This window comes from Eimeria tenella, genomic scaffold (assembly GCF_000499545.2).
Source record: "Eimeria tenella Houghton genomic scaffold, Eth_scaff11, whole genome shotgun sequence".
Taxonomy (NCBI): Eukaryota; Apicomplexa; class Conoidasida; order Eucoccidiorida; family Eimeriidae; genus Eimeria; species Eimeria tenella.
The window spans coordinates 413,734-428,050 of record NW_013541474.1 but is presented as its reverse complement, the minus strand read 5'-3'; the positions used below and the strand labels follow the sequence as shown (position 1 = coordinate 428,050).

Sequence of the window (14,317 nt, the reverse complement as noted above, 5' to 3'; positions counted from 1 at the left end):
GGCATTCAGATTATATATGCTGGGGCTCAGCGCAGATGTGCTTTCTTGTTCCTGGGATCCGCTTGCAAGAATGGCAACGAAGGCAACAGAGGTGAAGAGCAATGACGGGGAACTCCACATCTTGAGAGCGCCGTCGTGAGGGAGCCTCAACACTAGTATTTGTTTTTTCTGGCTAATTGTGCCGATAAGGCACTATTTATCTGTGCATGTTCAATATCTGCCCACAAGCTCGTTGCTCACCGATTGGCGCAGAACCTGTTGAGGCTGTAGGATCAAGTGCCCTGGCCCCAGTGCTCCTTTGCTACGTAGTTCTCATTGATATATTTGCACATCTGCTCAAAACTAAAGCTTTCCATAGAATATGTGCAAAAGCTGCGCGGCATTGAATGCGAAGGTCAAACTATTCTCGCTGCGACTGGACACTATCAGCGCACTGGTCGGCGCCGACTGCATTTTTGGAAACGCCAAGTAGGATATTTAATCATGAAGTTCTGAAATATATTCGTCTCTTCAGCCTAAATCATACTTACGTTTTTGCAATGAAATCCTGCCATTATTCTTTTCTGTTGGACTCCATCCAACAACTGTCTTTGCCGGAAGTTCAATGGTCTGCTCCTGGGCAAAGGAACAAGACTTGAAGTCGCCAATTATTTGCGTCTCGTTAGACGTCTAAAGCCCAGTTATGGCTTTAAGGTTCTCTTAAACAGTGCACGTCTTCCTTTAGAGATGGGGTCTATGCTTAATCTTGAAGCACAGGTTCTTCTTTGCAAGCATGTGTTATTGCTTACTGTGTATTATAACTTGCAGACCGTACTAGTATTTATCTCGAGACGCCAAGCTGGATGCATCTTCGGAGAAAACGGCTTTAGTTCCTAAGTGCGTTGCTGATTTTTGTGTTTCTGTTGGCACGAAGGTTGCTGCAGCCTGAGAGGCTTCCTCCTAAGCTCGTTTTCTTTGAGGAAGCAGGACCTGAAATGAATGCATGCATGTCTACATATTGAGTTCGATCTTCCTCCTCGAATCCCGAGTTTTCTGTCCCGAATCCTTTCACTCCTTTTCTTTGTCCTCTAGAGGCCTGTTCCAAGCAGATTATATATAGAGCCTACCCCCCGCTGTTGTTGTTGTTAGAAACGTGCTTATTCCCTTTCCAAGAGTTTTAGCCTCTTGTTTCCGTGAGTATAAACCAGGCTCTATTTCTGAAACTTGTTTGAAGTAGCTGAAGGTTGGACGGGATATAATTGTCATTTCTTTATCCTATCTTGTCCATTGCATCCTTTTTTCAGGAAGAAAACGTGGATTCAACTTCCGTACACACCATGATAACCATGATATTGAATTTCCAGTCACTCTCGCTTGCATTCAGCTTTACAACTCCCGAGTTTATATTGAAACTGGCTAGTTCCTCGCTATTTCCCCAGGCCGCATCTACCCAGTAGAGTATAAATCAGTTTACGCAGGATTTGTGGTGGCAGCTTTAAGTAGGCGGTTTACAGGAACAAAACCCAATCCTAAACTATCAACCAATTACAAATGTTTCCTAGCGTGGCTTTTTCGCATGCAAAGAGATTTGGCCCTTTAAATGGGACTCTTTTGTTTCAAAAGGAGCATTTGCAATTCTAAAGATTTTTCACTGAGTCTGGTAGGCGGCTCCATGCCAACAAGTGTACCCGCACCTTTCAACTAGAAGCACTTGAAGCTATTCGGCGAAGTCACAGGTTTTCTCTGATTACACAAAGCTTTTAAGCCTTTTCATTTTCATTGTTTAAAGATACTATCGCACATAACTCAGAATGGAATTAAGTTTGGCACTAGTTGTCTATGTACGCGGGCACTGCGCTACTGCTTGCTACGGCCAATTCATTCCAATTATTGAGGCAAATTGGCCCAAATAATATTTAATAGTTGGCTTAGGAAGCTTTAAATAGCATTTCAGCGAGATTGTTCAAAAGATCGGCTGCAATAATTTGCGATGCATTTCAATGAAGAACGTCCCAAACTTGAAAAGCTGAGACAGGAGGTAGGGCAAAAGAAATACCACTAATGAGGAACTGTGCAAACAAAAGGCTATAAATTGCGGCTTCTGTGGATGAACTTGGGGAGAGGAAAATTATAGATTTTAGCACAGCCGAGCAAATGTTACTCAGAAGGAACTCTGAAGATTTCCGCAAGAAATAACCACTAATAAACATTGCTGAGAAACAGGTTTACAAAGTCCTTCAAATCTCCTTAGATCTTGTTTCCGGACTCAACTATTGTTTTGCATGGCCATAGTCTTTTGCATAATATTTTAGTTGGAGCGGAAAGCAAAGAGTAGCGGCGAGAGAAATAGCAACGTGATATCCTGCTGCAATGAACCAAAGCAGAAATGGTCTTATTGGAAAATAAAATGAAAGCCCCACCGATTAAGTGCTAATAAAACAACAAAAATATAACCGTTTAAGGTCCAACAAAAACGATAAAAGTCAGAAAAAAAAGCAGTCGCTCCAGCTACACAGTTACTTGGAAAGGCAAGTAGCTCAGCCGTGAGAATAAGAGTGTATAAAACAACAAAAGTAACTTCTGGACAAGAGAATACAATAAATAAAAAAAATTTTGTGAAATACATTGAGATTTTATCATTTTTTTGGCTTATGAACGGGGAAAAATGTTCTACTGAAATCAAAAGTGCAAAACTTGAATTCGCGAGCAATAAGAGCTGAGAAAGTGTTACCCAGTTTCTGAACAGGAAATCACAATTACCAGCTTCGCTGATATCCCTCATTCTTTCGTCAATTTATTTCTTTTTGTTTTTTAAATGAAAGTGCAAAAGCAAAATGCTTCACGAAAACGGACTCTTATTTCGAGCAAATTCAACTTTTGCTCATTCTACTGTGTGTGTTCTCGCGATAAATTAGTTCCAAAAGAGTCTTAATTTTATCTTTTAGCATTTTGAATGAATCTACAAAATTCTAGATAAAGAGTTCTCAACACATTCTTAGAACTCAACGTAATTTTCATGTACAGCACTTGGCCACCAAAAGACTTTTTAGAATAAAGAATGCTACTGCTCCTTTTAAAACTTTTTTCAAATTTTCCCAGGAGCTATTATTGACTTGTACTTAAAATCGAGCACAAAAATAATTCAAACACAAATATAATGCAATTGTTAGAGATGATAATGCCACATCTGATTTTGAATGACTTCTGTGATAGGAGTTTCTGGTTTTGTGATGGCCAGAGAAGCTGCTGCCTTTGGAAAGCAAGGAACTTTACTGAAGTGGAACATTAAAAAGAACTTTTTGTTTTCTCTAAACCTGAATGCTGCATCTAATGAAAGCTTTCCTTTCTGTTACTTCAAACAAGACATTGTTTTCAAGAATAAGGAAGCTCAACAAGAGAAAACACCACAGAAATATAACAAAAATGCCACTTCCTGAGAATTTGAATATCTTCAATGATAGCACTTTGCTGTGTTGTGCATGCTAAGGCTTTTCTTAAGAAGTTCATTTTTCCTGCTGCAGCTCCACAGCGCAAGAAAGCAGCACCAACTTGTTGATTAAAACAGAAAAAATAAAATATTTTAAAAACAATTTGCAATTCGGAAATGAATTCAAAGAAAGCTGCTTTCGTGAAAGCAGTGGAGCAGCAAACTCAAAGATGCAGCAAAGGCAGTAAAAAGAGGCCACAGAGCAGCAGCAGCACAACCCTTCAGTGCAGGGAGCTTTTCAGCTTTCTTCTTCCCTGCGCCGTTTCGGAACTGTAAATAAGAAGGACCATTTGCAAGCAGCAGCAGCAGCAGCAGCAGCAGCAGCAGCAGCAGCAGATGAACTGGCTGCTATCCAAAACCTCTTCAAACAAGATACAGATCTTGTTTTATTTTGCGTTGTTATATTAGAATTTAAACAAAACTGAAAATTGAAAATCCTTTTGCAACTCTCTCGAGGCAGATCTTCTGTGTACAGACACTCCGCCGCGCATGCACAGGAGTTTTCTTTTCTGAAAATCTTCAGAGAGGCAAAGTTATTTGTAAACACAAAAAGAAGCAAATAATAGCAGCAGCAACTGCTGCTGCTGCTGCAGCTCCTGCTCCTAGCTACTGTTGCTGATGCTGCTGCTGCAGCTCCTGCTTCTAGCTTCTGTTGCTGCTGCTGCTGCTGCAACTGCTGCCTCTCATAGCTCATAGCTGCTGCCGCTGCTGCTGTTGGTGTTCATAGCTACTGCTACCGCTGCTGTTGCTGCTGCTGCTGCTGCTTCTAGCTACTGCTGCTGCTTCTAGCTGCTACGTTTGCTTCTGTTTCAAAGTACTACTGCTGCTCATTAGCACTGGCTGATGAGCCCCACAAGGCTTTAGCCTTCTGAAATGCTGCTGTTGCTGCAGCACTTTAGCAGCAACTTAAACCAATTGGACGAATATAAATATTGTATTGTATTTATTTATTTATTTATTTATTTATTTATTTATTTATTTATATGCAAATATAAATTATCTACATTGGCCACTTTTGCTGCCTCCAGCGCCTCCTTATCGCTTTCGGGGGGCCCCCAGCTGCCACTCAATTTAGAACTTGGGGGGGCCCCGATTATCTTCTAGTTTTTGTTTCTCAGGTAAATAAATAAATATATAAATATATAAATAAATAAATTACGTAATTAATTAATTAGTAGATAATATAGATACTATATTTATCTCAAAATGCAAACAAGTGCATCCAAACGCATGTCCTTGTAGACCAACCCGTGCAGAAATATACACGAGTTCCTTCTATTGCGCAGGCACTTGCATGCATTTGCATGCATTTGCATGCATTTGCATGCATTTGCATGCACTTGCATGCAATTTGTGCATATTGGAGAAAAATAAAATTAAAAGATTCTTCTTCATCTTCCGATTTGCAAACTGGCATAGTTTGCAGCAGTTGTACATCGGGCTTTGCGGATGACGAGTCAAAAGTGTTAATTTGAAAAGAATTAGTTTTATGAAGAAAGCCGGAATTAGGAGAAATAATATAATAGTTCAATTAAAAGAAATAAGTCGAAGTGAGAAGAGCTGTTCAGTTACGCCCCGCAACTTAGGTACACTTGTTCAGCTTTCGTTCAAGTTGAATTAAAAAGAAGTTCAAAAACAAACAAATATGCATCCCCGAACTGAAAAATAAGTCAAGCCTTGCCTCAGCAGCAGCAGCAGCAGCAGCAGCTGCTGCTGCTGCTGCTGCTGCCGCTCCTGCCACTGCTGGTGCTGCTCCTGCTGCTGCTCCTGCAGTGGTCTGGTGTCGAAGAAGATGGCTGCCAGCTGTGCCGCCGGCGCAGCCTCTTCGTTATAGAGCATTTTGAATGCATTTTGAAAACGCGAATTATTTAATAAATGAATTTATTGTTTTCGAGTTGAACAAATCTGAACTTCGCGGGGTTCGGTGTTCCGGGGTGTCTATACAGTCTCAGCCAGCCCCAACTGCTGCTCGGAGTTTCTCCGCTGCTTCGACTTAAGATAATTCCATTTGCAACTAATTTATCATTTTATTTATTTTGATTAATTAGTTCTTCTGTTCAATTCGCCTGGAAGATCTTAAGCCCTCTGCAGTGCGCAGCAGCGCAGCAGCACTGCTGCTGCGCCCGCTGCTGCCTGCTGCTACTGCTGCTGCTGCTGCGCGACCACGGAATTCCCTCAAAATGGAAGATAGTGGACTTGTTCAATTTGGTCCTTTTCTCCCGGGACAAGAAACTCAAAAAGATGAAAATGAAGAAGAAGATGGAGCCCCCCTGGCGGCGCCCCCCCCGCTACTGTACCCGCGGGGTGTATGTACAGCAGCGTGGGACAAGGCGCGGCTGCAGCTGGCGCTGCTGCTGTCTCGCGCTGCAGCAGACGCGGGCGCAGCACCCTCGACTGCTGCTGCTGCTGCTGCTGCCTTCCACCTGAGCCTGCCTTCCTTCTTCCACATCGACGCTGCTGCTGCTGCTTCGTGTCTTGCTGCTGCTCTGTTTCTAGCAGCAAAAGCAGCAGACGAGGAGTTCAACTTGCGGCGGGTGGTGGCCTCTTTGGGGTTTTGCTGCCACCACGCGTCTGCTGCAGCGGAGGAACGGCGGCGGCAGCAGCAGCAGCAGAAGCAGCAGCAGCAGCAGCTCAAGCCGCCGCCGCTCAAGCAGCAGCAGCAGCAGCAACTCGCGGGAGAATATGTCCCTCTTGGAATCAAAGAATACTGGAAGCAAAGACACAATTGCTTCTTGGAGGAGCAGCGGCTGATGCAGGCTTTAGGGTTTTCGCTGCCAAACCCCACGCTGTGGCAGCAGCTGCCGCTGCTGCTGCTGCTGTCGCGCTGCACTGCAGCAGAAGCAGCAGTGGCAGCAGCACTCGTCGCAGACGCTGCAGCAGGACCCCTCGGTGCTGCTGCTGATCAGGAAAGAGTTGTTCTTGCTGCTGCCTGTTTGCTGGCGAGGAAGCTGGTGCGGCGGTTTAAGGAGAGGAACAAGCAGCAGCAGCAGCAGCAGCAGCAGCAGCAGCAGTGGCTGTACTCGCCGCAGGCCGCTGTTGCTGCTGCTGTTGCGGCTACGCCCGAACACAAAGCAGCAGCAGCAGAAGCAGTCCAGCTTCTTGAAGACGAAATCGGCGCTGCTGCTGCTGCTGCTGAAAACGACACCCACAACTTGCTGCTGCGGCTGCTGCCGCTGCTGCAGGGCATCGGCAGCAGCAGCGACCAGTGCAGCAGCAGCAGCAGCAGCAAACCCCCCCTTTGCCACCAGGTTGCAGCAGCAGCAAAAAAGATGCTGCTGCAGTACGCGCTGCTGCTGGACGACAGCCACGGCCACCAGGTGTACAGACACCTCGCCGCCGGGGAGGACTGACTCTCTTTTCTTTTTATCAAAGATTTTGTCTTTCATTTTATTTTGTTTTTTGTTGTTTTTATTTTTATTTTTTACTTTTTAATTGTCTGCATTTTAATCGAGATCTAGGGCTTACGTGCAGGGCCCAGCTTGCTGTGCTGCAGCAGCTTCTGCCATGCGCTTTCGCTGCTGCTGCTGCTGCCGTTGCTGCTGCTGCAGCTGCTTCTGCCGCAACGGTTGCTGCTGCTGCTGCTGCTGCTGTGCTTTAGGCTGCTGCAGCACTGGGGCTGTGTAGTCTGGGCTGCCACGTGCAGACCCTAAACCCTAATACTTCTAAACCCTAAACCCTAGTTGGCTGCTGCTGCGTTCCAGGACGGCCGTGGGCGTTTTGCTGCTGCTGCTGCTGCTTCGTTGTTCTGTGAATTTCATTTATTTACAAATTTAATTATTTTTGTTTTGAAGAGAAAACAAAGGGAAGCAGCAGCACGGAACTGGCTAACAGCTGCAGCGGACGGCAGGTAGCTGCTTGCTGCTGCTACAGCTTGCTGCTGCTGCAGCTTGCTGCTGCTGCAGCTTGCTGCTGCTGCAGCTTGCTGCTGCTACAGCTTGCTGCTGCTGCAGCTTGCTGCTGCTACAGTTTGCTGCTGCTGCAGCTTGCTGCTGCTGCCGCAGTTTAGTGCTGCTGCAGCTGTGCTGCAGCATGCTGCTGGTGCTCGCTGCTGCTGGTTGCTGCTGCAGCTTGCAGCTGCTCCTTGCTGCTGCTGTTTGCTGCTACTGCTTGCTGCTGCGGCAATATTTAGATCTATTTGCATGCGAGGAGTTACTTGCTAAAAATATTCATTTATGTATTTTTTTATACACTCTTTATTTATTTATTTAGTTATATATTTATTTGTTTATTTATTCGTTTGTTTATTTGTTTATTTATCATTTCCTGTTTGTTTGCTGTTTTTTTGTCCAGCTGTTGTTTATTTATTCTTTTTGTTTCTTTATTATTTAAAATTTATTATTTATTTATTTATTTATTTATTTATTTATTTATTTGCTTATATTTTTTACTTGTTTGATTGTAAGCAGCTGATGCATTTTACCATTTTGGGTTACTTGAGATTGAAACAAAGAATTGGAATTTTAAAAATGGAATTTGATGTTAAAAATTGGAATTTGAATTTAAAATTGAAATTGAAATTTATTGCTTATTAATTTAAATAAATAAATTAAAATGAATATAGTTTGAAGCATTTAAAAATTCAAAAACGAAGCAGCCGACAGTGCAGCAGCAAGAAGAGCTATTTGAAATTCAAGTTAATTCAATTAATTTGAATTAATTGAATTTAATTTTAACTTTTAATTTTATTTACATTAAATTGATCAAGAAGTCTAAATTAATTCCATTTTATTCTGTTGATTCAGCTTAAAATGTCACAATTAGGGTTTAGGGTTTAGGGTTTAGGGTTTAAGGTACTGGGGTGTACAGACACCTCAATCAAACCGCCGCCGCTCGTCACCCTCGCAGACTAAACGCATGCATAAATATAATTTGTTTATTTCATTTTTTAGAATTATTATAAATTATAATTTGTTTATTTTATTTCATTAATATCACTGAATATTTCATTCCTCTTCTGCTGCGTGCATGCCTCTGTGCTGCTGCTGCTGCTGCTGCTGCAGTTCAAAATTCGGAAGCTGCAGGCCGTTATTTGCGGCCAAACCCTAAACCCTAAACCCTAAACCCTAAACCCTAGGGGACTGCAGTTGGTGAAATTTTGTGTATTTCTGGGTCTATCTTTTAATTATTTTGTTTTATTTTAAATTTAAAATAAAATAATTTAAAATAAAATAATTTAAAATAAAATAATTTGAAATAATTCTGCAAAACAAATGAGACAGCTTTGGTGGCATGCGCTGCCGACTGTGCCGTCGGTCGTCTGCGGTCTGAAGAGCCCAGGGTTTAGAGTGTTTAGGGTGTAGGGTTTAGGGTTTAGGGTTTAGGTCTAGGGTTTAGGGTTTAGGGTTTAGAGTTTGGTGCTTAGGGTTTAGAGGTTAAGAATTTGCTCCGGCTGCAAGCCATTGAACGGGGCCCCTCGAAAGCCCCTCCGTGGCTGTTTAGGGTTTAGGGTTTAGGGTTTAGGGTTTAGGATTATGGTTCAGCAGCAGTAATAAGAGCAACATTAACTCTTTTTTTGCTGCTTGCACAGCAGCAGACAGCGCGACTGCCAGTCTGCTGCTGCAGCAGCAGCAGCTGCTGCTGCGTTGTCTGGTGTCTCTTAACACCCCTAGACCCTAAACTCTACACCCTAAACCCTAAACCCTAAACCCTAAACCCTAAACCCTAAAGTGGGGAGATGGACGTTTTGCGGGCATCGGCGTCTCGCTGGGCCTTTGAGCCCTCGGGCGGCGCAGCGCAGCAGCTGCAGCAGCAGCAGCAGCAGCTGGAAGCCGCAGCAGCAGCAGCAGCAGCAGCAGACGAAAGCATGCGCTGCGAAGCCCTCTTCTTCAGGGAAGCTGATGAAACGCTGCAGCAGCTGCAGCTGCTCGCCAGCCTCACAAACCAAGCAGCAGCACTTGCTGCTGAGCAAGCAGCAACAGCAGCAGCAGCAGATGACGCTGCTGCTGCTGCTGCTGCTGCTCCCTGCTCCAGACCCACGTGTCCCTCTGAAGCAGCATCAGCAGCAGCAGCACCTCAACAGACAGCAGCATCAGCAGCAGCAGCAGCAGCAGCAGAAGCAGCAGCAGCAGCAGCAGGGCCGCTGACGGCTTCGAATGTGCAGCAGTGGCTGCAGCAGTTCTGCAGCACAGCAGCAAAAGTTGTCCATACACTCGAACAGTACCAGGAGCAGCCGCAGCTGCTGGACCCTTACCTGCCGCAGCAGCTCCAGGTGCTGCTGCTGCCGATTCAGCAGCATTTGCTGCTGCTCACCACGCACTCCCTGCAGCAGCAGCAGCAGCAGCAGCAGCAGCGGGAGAGGGGGGACTGGACCGCAGCAGCAGCTTGCTGCTGCTTGCGGCTGCTGCTGCACCTGGTGTACGTACACTGCAAAGTCAGGGGGGCAAAGGCCATCCGCAATTTGCTGCCGCAGCAGCCGGAGCTGCTGGAGCCCGTTTTCGCAGCAGCAGCAGCGCTGCAGCAGCTGCAGCAGCAGCAGCAGCGGCAGCAGCAGCAGGATAAGAGGGACGAGGAGGAGACCCTGCAGCAGCAGGCTCAAGAGGCGTCTAGTGCTGCTGCCGCCGCTGCAGCAGCAAGACCTACTGACGCAGGAGCAGCACCAGCAGATGAAGCAGCAGCAGCAGCAACAGCAGCAGCAGCAGCAGATGCTGTTGCTGCTGTGGCTGACACTTTGCCCATATGGAGTTCAGTGTTTTCTCTTTTTGTGTGGCTCTCTTTGCTGCTGCTGGCTCCCTTCAGTTTATTATCTTTAGACTCAAACCAAACCCAGCAGCAGCAGCAGCAGCAGCAGCAGCTGCAGCAGCAGCAGCAGCAGCAGCTGCAGCAGCAGCAGCAGGGGGAGCGGGAGCAGCAGCAGGAAGAGGAACGGCAGCTGTCGCTTGCTGCTGCTGCTGACGCACCGCTCGGCCTGCGGCTGCTGCACCTGGCCCTGAGCTGCTGCAGCAGCAGCAGCAGCAGCAGCTCAAAAGCAGCAGATGCTGCTGCGCTGCTGCTGCAGTCCCTCTTCCTGCGTCCTGATGTCCACGAGCAGCAGCAGCTGCTGCTCAGGGCCTTCCTCCGCCACTGCGAACTCACGCTGCTGGGCCCGCAGCAGCAGCAGCAGCAGCAGCAGCAGCAGGGACTGGAGGACAGCAGCACCGCTAGCCTCTTCGGCTCAGAACAAACCAATGGCGAGTCTTCTCTCTGCAGCAGCAGCAGCAGCAACAACAGCAGCAGCAAGATAAATAGCAACGCATCTATTGTTAATTAATTAATTAATTGATTAATTAATTGATTAATTATATTTAAAAAAAATTGGATTTCATTTGTTTTTTATTTGCTGCCTTTTCTTTTGCTTCTTTTGTCTCTTTTGTCTCCTTTTCGTTTCCGCTGCGGCGCTGGAAGCAAAATGCTGTGCTGTAGCAGCAACATAAGACGCAGCAGCAGCAGCAATGCCAGTACTGCGCAGCAGCAGCAGCAGCAGCAAATAAGTGTTTGCGAACATGTGCTTTGCTGCTTCTTCTGCAGCAATGGCGGGGCTGCAGAAGGTTTTGAAGTCCCTGCGAGCAGCAGATGCTGCCCCGCTGCTGCCGCGTCTGCAGCGCCTGGTGCTGCAGCAGCAGCAGCAGCAGCAGCAGCTGGGGGGCTCAGCTTTGCTGCGAAAGCACCAAGCAGCTTCTGCTGCTCTCCTGGCGCTGCTGCTGCTGCCCAAGCGCAGCACCACCTGGCGCTACAGCGTCAACGCGCGTTCTCTCGAGCTGCTGCTGCAGCAGCAGCAGCAGCAGCAGGGGCTCGGCGAGCAGCAGCAGCAGCAGCAGCAGCAAGAGGAGCCAGAGGAAGAACTGTCTCCAGAAGCAACAGAAACTGTAGCAGCAATTGTGTCTCTTCTGCTGCAGCGCCTGGCAGACACAGACACCCGAGTTCGCTGGGCAGCAGCAAAAGGCATCGGGAGACTTTGTTTGTCCCTTTCCAAAAGCTTTGCAGAGCAAGTAAGCAGCAGCAGCAGCAGCAGCAGCAGCAGGGTCACCGGCGGCAGCAGGACTGCAGCGGCAGCGGGAGTGCAGCGGCAGCAGCAGGCGACGCAGCAACAGCTGCTGCTGCACTGTCGGCGGCGAAATCGCACTGATATTAGCTCTGCTGCTGTTGCTGCTGCTGCTGTTGCTGCTGCTGCTGCTGTTGCTGCTGCTGCTGCTGCAGGTTTGCTGCGCGGTGCTGGAGCCGTTCGAGGCGGCGACTGCGCCGCTTCCGCCGACTGCAGCAACTGGTGCAGCAGCAGCAGCAGCCGAAGGGGAAGCAGCAGCAGCAGCAGAGAGGGGATGGAACGAAAACATACTGGGGGACTCTTCTGCTGCAGCAGAGCGGCTGTTGAGCGGCAGCTGCCTGGCCGTGGCGGAGCTGCTGCGGCTGGGAGTGGTGCAGCAGCAGCAGCTGGAGGGGACCTTGAACTTTGTGTGCCGCTGCTTGCTGTACCCCGGCCGCAGCAGCAGCAGCAGCAGCAGCAGCTTGTCAGGGGCTTCTGTGCGGGATGCTGCGTGCTACGGGGCCTGGGCCTTCGCGCGCAGCTACCCAGCAGCAGCAGCAGCTTTGCTGCTGCGGCGGCGGCTGGGCCGCCACTTGCTGCTGGCGCTGCTGTTCGACTCTGCTGTTGCTGTTCGTCGTGCTGCTGCTGCTGCTTTCCAAGAAATAGAAGGAAGACAAGGGCTGCTGCAGCAGGGCCTCAGTGTCATTACACTTGCGGACTACTTCACTGTTGGCAGCAGACGCTGCTGCTTCCTCACTGCAGCGCCAGCAATCGCCGCCCTCGAGCCGCAGCAGCAGCAGCAGCAGCAGCACGAGCAGCAGCAGCGATACGAGCAGGAGCAGCCGCTGTCCATTGTGCTGCTCGAGTACCTCTGCTGCCGAGTGTACAGACACCCCGACCCCCAAATGCGGCGGCTTGCTGCTGCTGCTGCTCTTAGAATAGCTCCTCTTGCTGCTCCTTATGCTGCTGCTGTGAGTTGCTGCTGCTGCACCAAGCAGCAAAATATATTTAATCCAAATCTCCCCAAACATTTGCACAAGTGTAAATACTTTAGGAGCAGCAGCTAGCACCATCTTCCTGCTGCTTTCCGCAGCGCACTGTCCAGGCTGCTGCTGCTGCTGCTGCTGCTTGTATTCAGGTGCTGCTGCCGCAGCAGCTGCAGCGGCTGCAGCAGCAAAGCGCTCCTTTGGAGGAGTGCCACGGGGCGTTGCTGCTGCTTGCCTCCTTGGTTGGGGCTTTACGAGCAGCACCAGACCCTGCTGCTGCTGCATCCAAAGTTGGAGCAGCAGCAGCGGCAGCAGCAACTTCCGCTGCTGCAGCAGCTGCAGCTCCTGTAGAGGGGCCGCGAGCTGCAGCGGCAGCAGGCGCACCGGCAGCTCCAGCGGAACCAGCAGCAGCAGCAGCAGCAACAGAGGCAGCAGCAGCAGCAGCAGCAGCAGCAGAGGCAGCAGCAACAGCAGCAGGAATGGTAGGACCCGCTCTACAAACTAAAGTCCGAAGCAGCATTGTCTCCTTTGAGCAGCAAAGGCCCTACAGGCGAAGAGGAGGAGACCTTTTAAGGGAAGCAGCTTGTGGCTTCATTTCATCTATAGGTGAGGCAGCAGCAGCAGCAGCAGCAGCAGCAGCAACAGCAGCAGCAGTAGCCGATACAGTTGCAGGAGTTTAGGCACCGCCACTTGCAGTGGAAAGGAACACAGAAACAGCAGCAGCAGCATAAGCAGCAAAGGAACTACTGTAGGGGCAGCAGTTGCTGCAGCAGCTGCTGCTGCTATGTATTATGACTGCTCCTTAAACGCAGTGTGTGTCTGTCTTGTTGCCGCTGCTGCTGCTGCTGCTGCTGCAGCGAGCAGCAGCAGTTGGGCATTTAGGCGCGCCACCTGCAGCAGGTATCTGGAGACTTGCCTCGACAGTCTCAAATCATTTTCTGCTGCTGTGCAGCTTGCTGCTGCTGAGGCCATTCGGGCGCTGCTGCTGCACCGCATGCAGCCGGAGCAGGCGCAGCAGCAAGTCCTCCCCAAGCTGCTGCTGCTGCTGCAGCAGCAGCAGCAGCATGTCGCAGCCCGCAGCGGAGCCCTCTTAGCAATCGCAGCGCTGCCTCCCAAGGTGTACCGCCTGGCGCTGCAGCAGCAGCAGCAGCTGGAGCAGCAGGAGCAGCAGCAAGAGCAGCAGCAGACTCAGCAGCCACAGCAACAGCAGCAGGAGCAGCCGCAGCAGCAGCAGCAGCTCGAGCCACAGCAGACGCAGCAGCCACAGCGGCAGCGGCAGCAGCTCGAGCCGCAGCAGACGCAGCAGGGGCAGCAGCCGCAGCAGCAGCAGCAGCAGCTGTTGCTGCTGCCGACTCTGCTGCGGGAAGCAACAGCAACAGCTCCCCTGGGCTCTGCTGCTCTCAACGACCCCCACACCAGGAGACACGCGCTCCTGGCTCTGGCCTTCCTAATAGAATCTGTCTCTCCCCTGCATGCAGCAGCAGCAGCAGCAGCAGCAGCAACAGCAGCAGCAGGAGCAGCGGCACAGGCAGGAGCAGGGGCAGCAGCAGGAGCAGCAGCAGGAGCAGCTGCTGCTGCTGAGGGAGCTGCTGCTGTAGCCAGTGCGCCTGCTGGTGGTAGTGAGGGCGATGGCGGTGGCAGCTCTACTGCAGCTGCCGCTGCTGCTGCTGCTGCTGCTGAAGCAGCAGCAGCAGCAGCAGCAGTGGACTGGGGGTCCGTGGTGAGGTGTCTGTACACCTGCGCAGCAGACTTCGCTGCAGACCAAAGGGGAGATGTGGGGAGTTGGATTAGAGAAGTTGCTGCTGAAGTTGCTGCTCTCATTCTGGAGTCCTTTCCTTACTGCTGCAGCAGCAGCCGCAGCAGCAGCAA

At 49.5% G+C, this 14,317-nt stretch overlaps 3 protein-coding genes across 3 annotated transcripts in view; all 3 read left to right on the top strand.

Moving 5' to 3' along the window:
- Positions 1 to 5,646: 5,646 nt before the first annotated feature.
- On the top strand, positions 5,647 to 6,816 carry ETH_00031015 (uncharacterized protein; the record flags this gene model as incomplete). Its single annotated transcript, XM_013372891.1, has 1 exon — positions 5,647 to 6,816. One exon carries the CDS (start codon positions 5,647 to 5,649, stop codon positions 6,814 to 6,816), a length of 1,170 nt encoding a protein of 389 aa, XP_013228345.1.
- A 2,324-nt stretch (positions 6,817 to 9,140) lies between these two features.
- ETH_00031010 (uncharacterized protein) lies at positions 9,141 to 10,712 on the top strand (the record flags this gene model as incomplete). Its single annotated transcript, XM_013372890.1, has 1 exon — positions 9,141 to 10,712. One exon carries the CDS (start codon positions 9,141 to 9,143, stop codon positions 10,710 to 10,712), a length of 1,572 nt encoding a protein of 523 aa, XP_013228344.1.
- Positions 10,713 to 10,944: 232 nt separating this feature from the next.
- ETH_00031005 (beta-tubulin cofactor d, putative) overlaps positions 10,945 to 14,317 on the top strand; it is a gene marked incomplete at both ends in the record, with an annotated part of 5,160 nt that continues 1,787 nt past the window's right edge. The window contains 4 exons of the mRNA XM_013372889.1: positions 10,945 to 11,430; positions 11,639 to 12,433; positions 12,601 to 13,054; positions 13,306 to 14,222. Coding sequence (XP_013228343.1) covers positions 10,945 to 11,430; positions 11,639 to 12,433; positions 12,601 to 13,054; positions 13,306 to 14,222 — 2,652 coding nt within the window. The remainder of the gene's footprint in view (positions 11,431 to 11,638; positions 12,434 to 12,600; positions 13,055 to 13,305; positions 14,223 to 14,317) is intronic.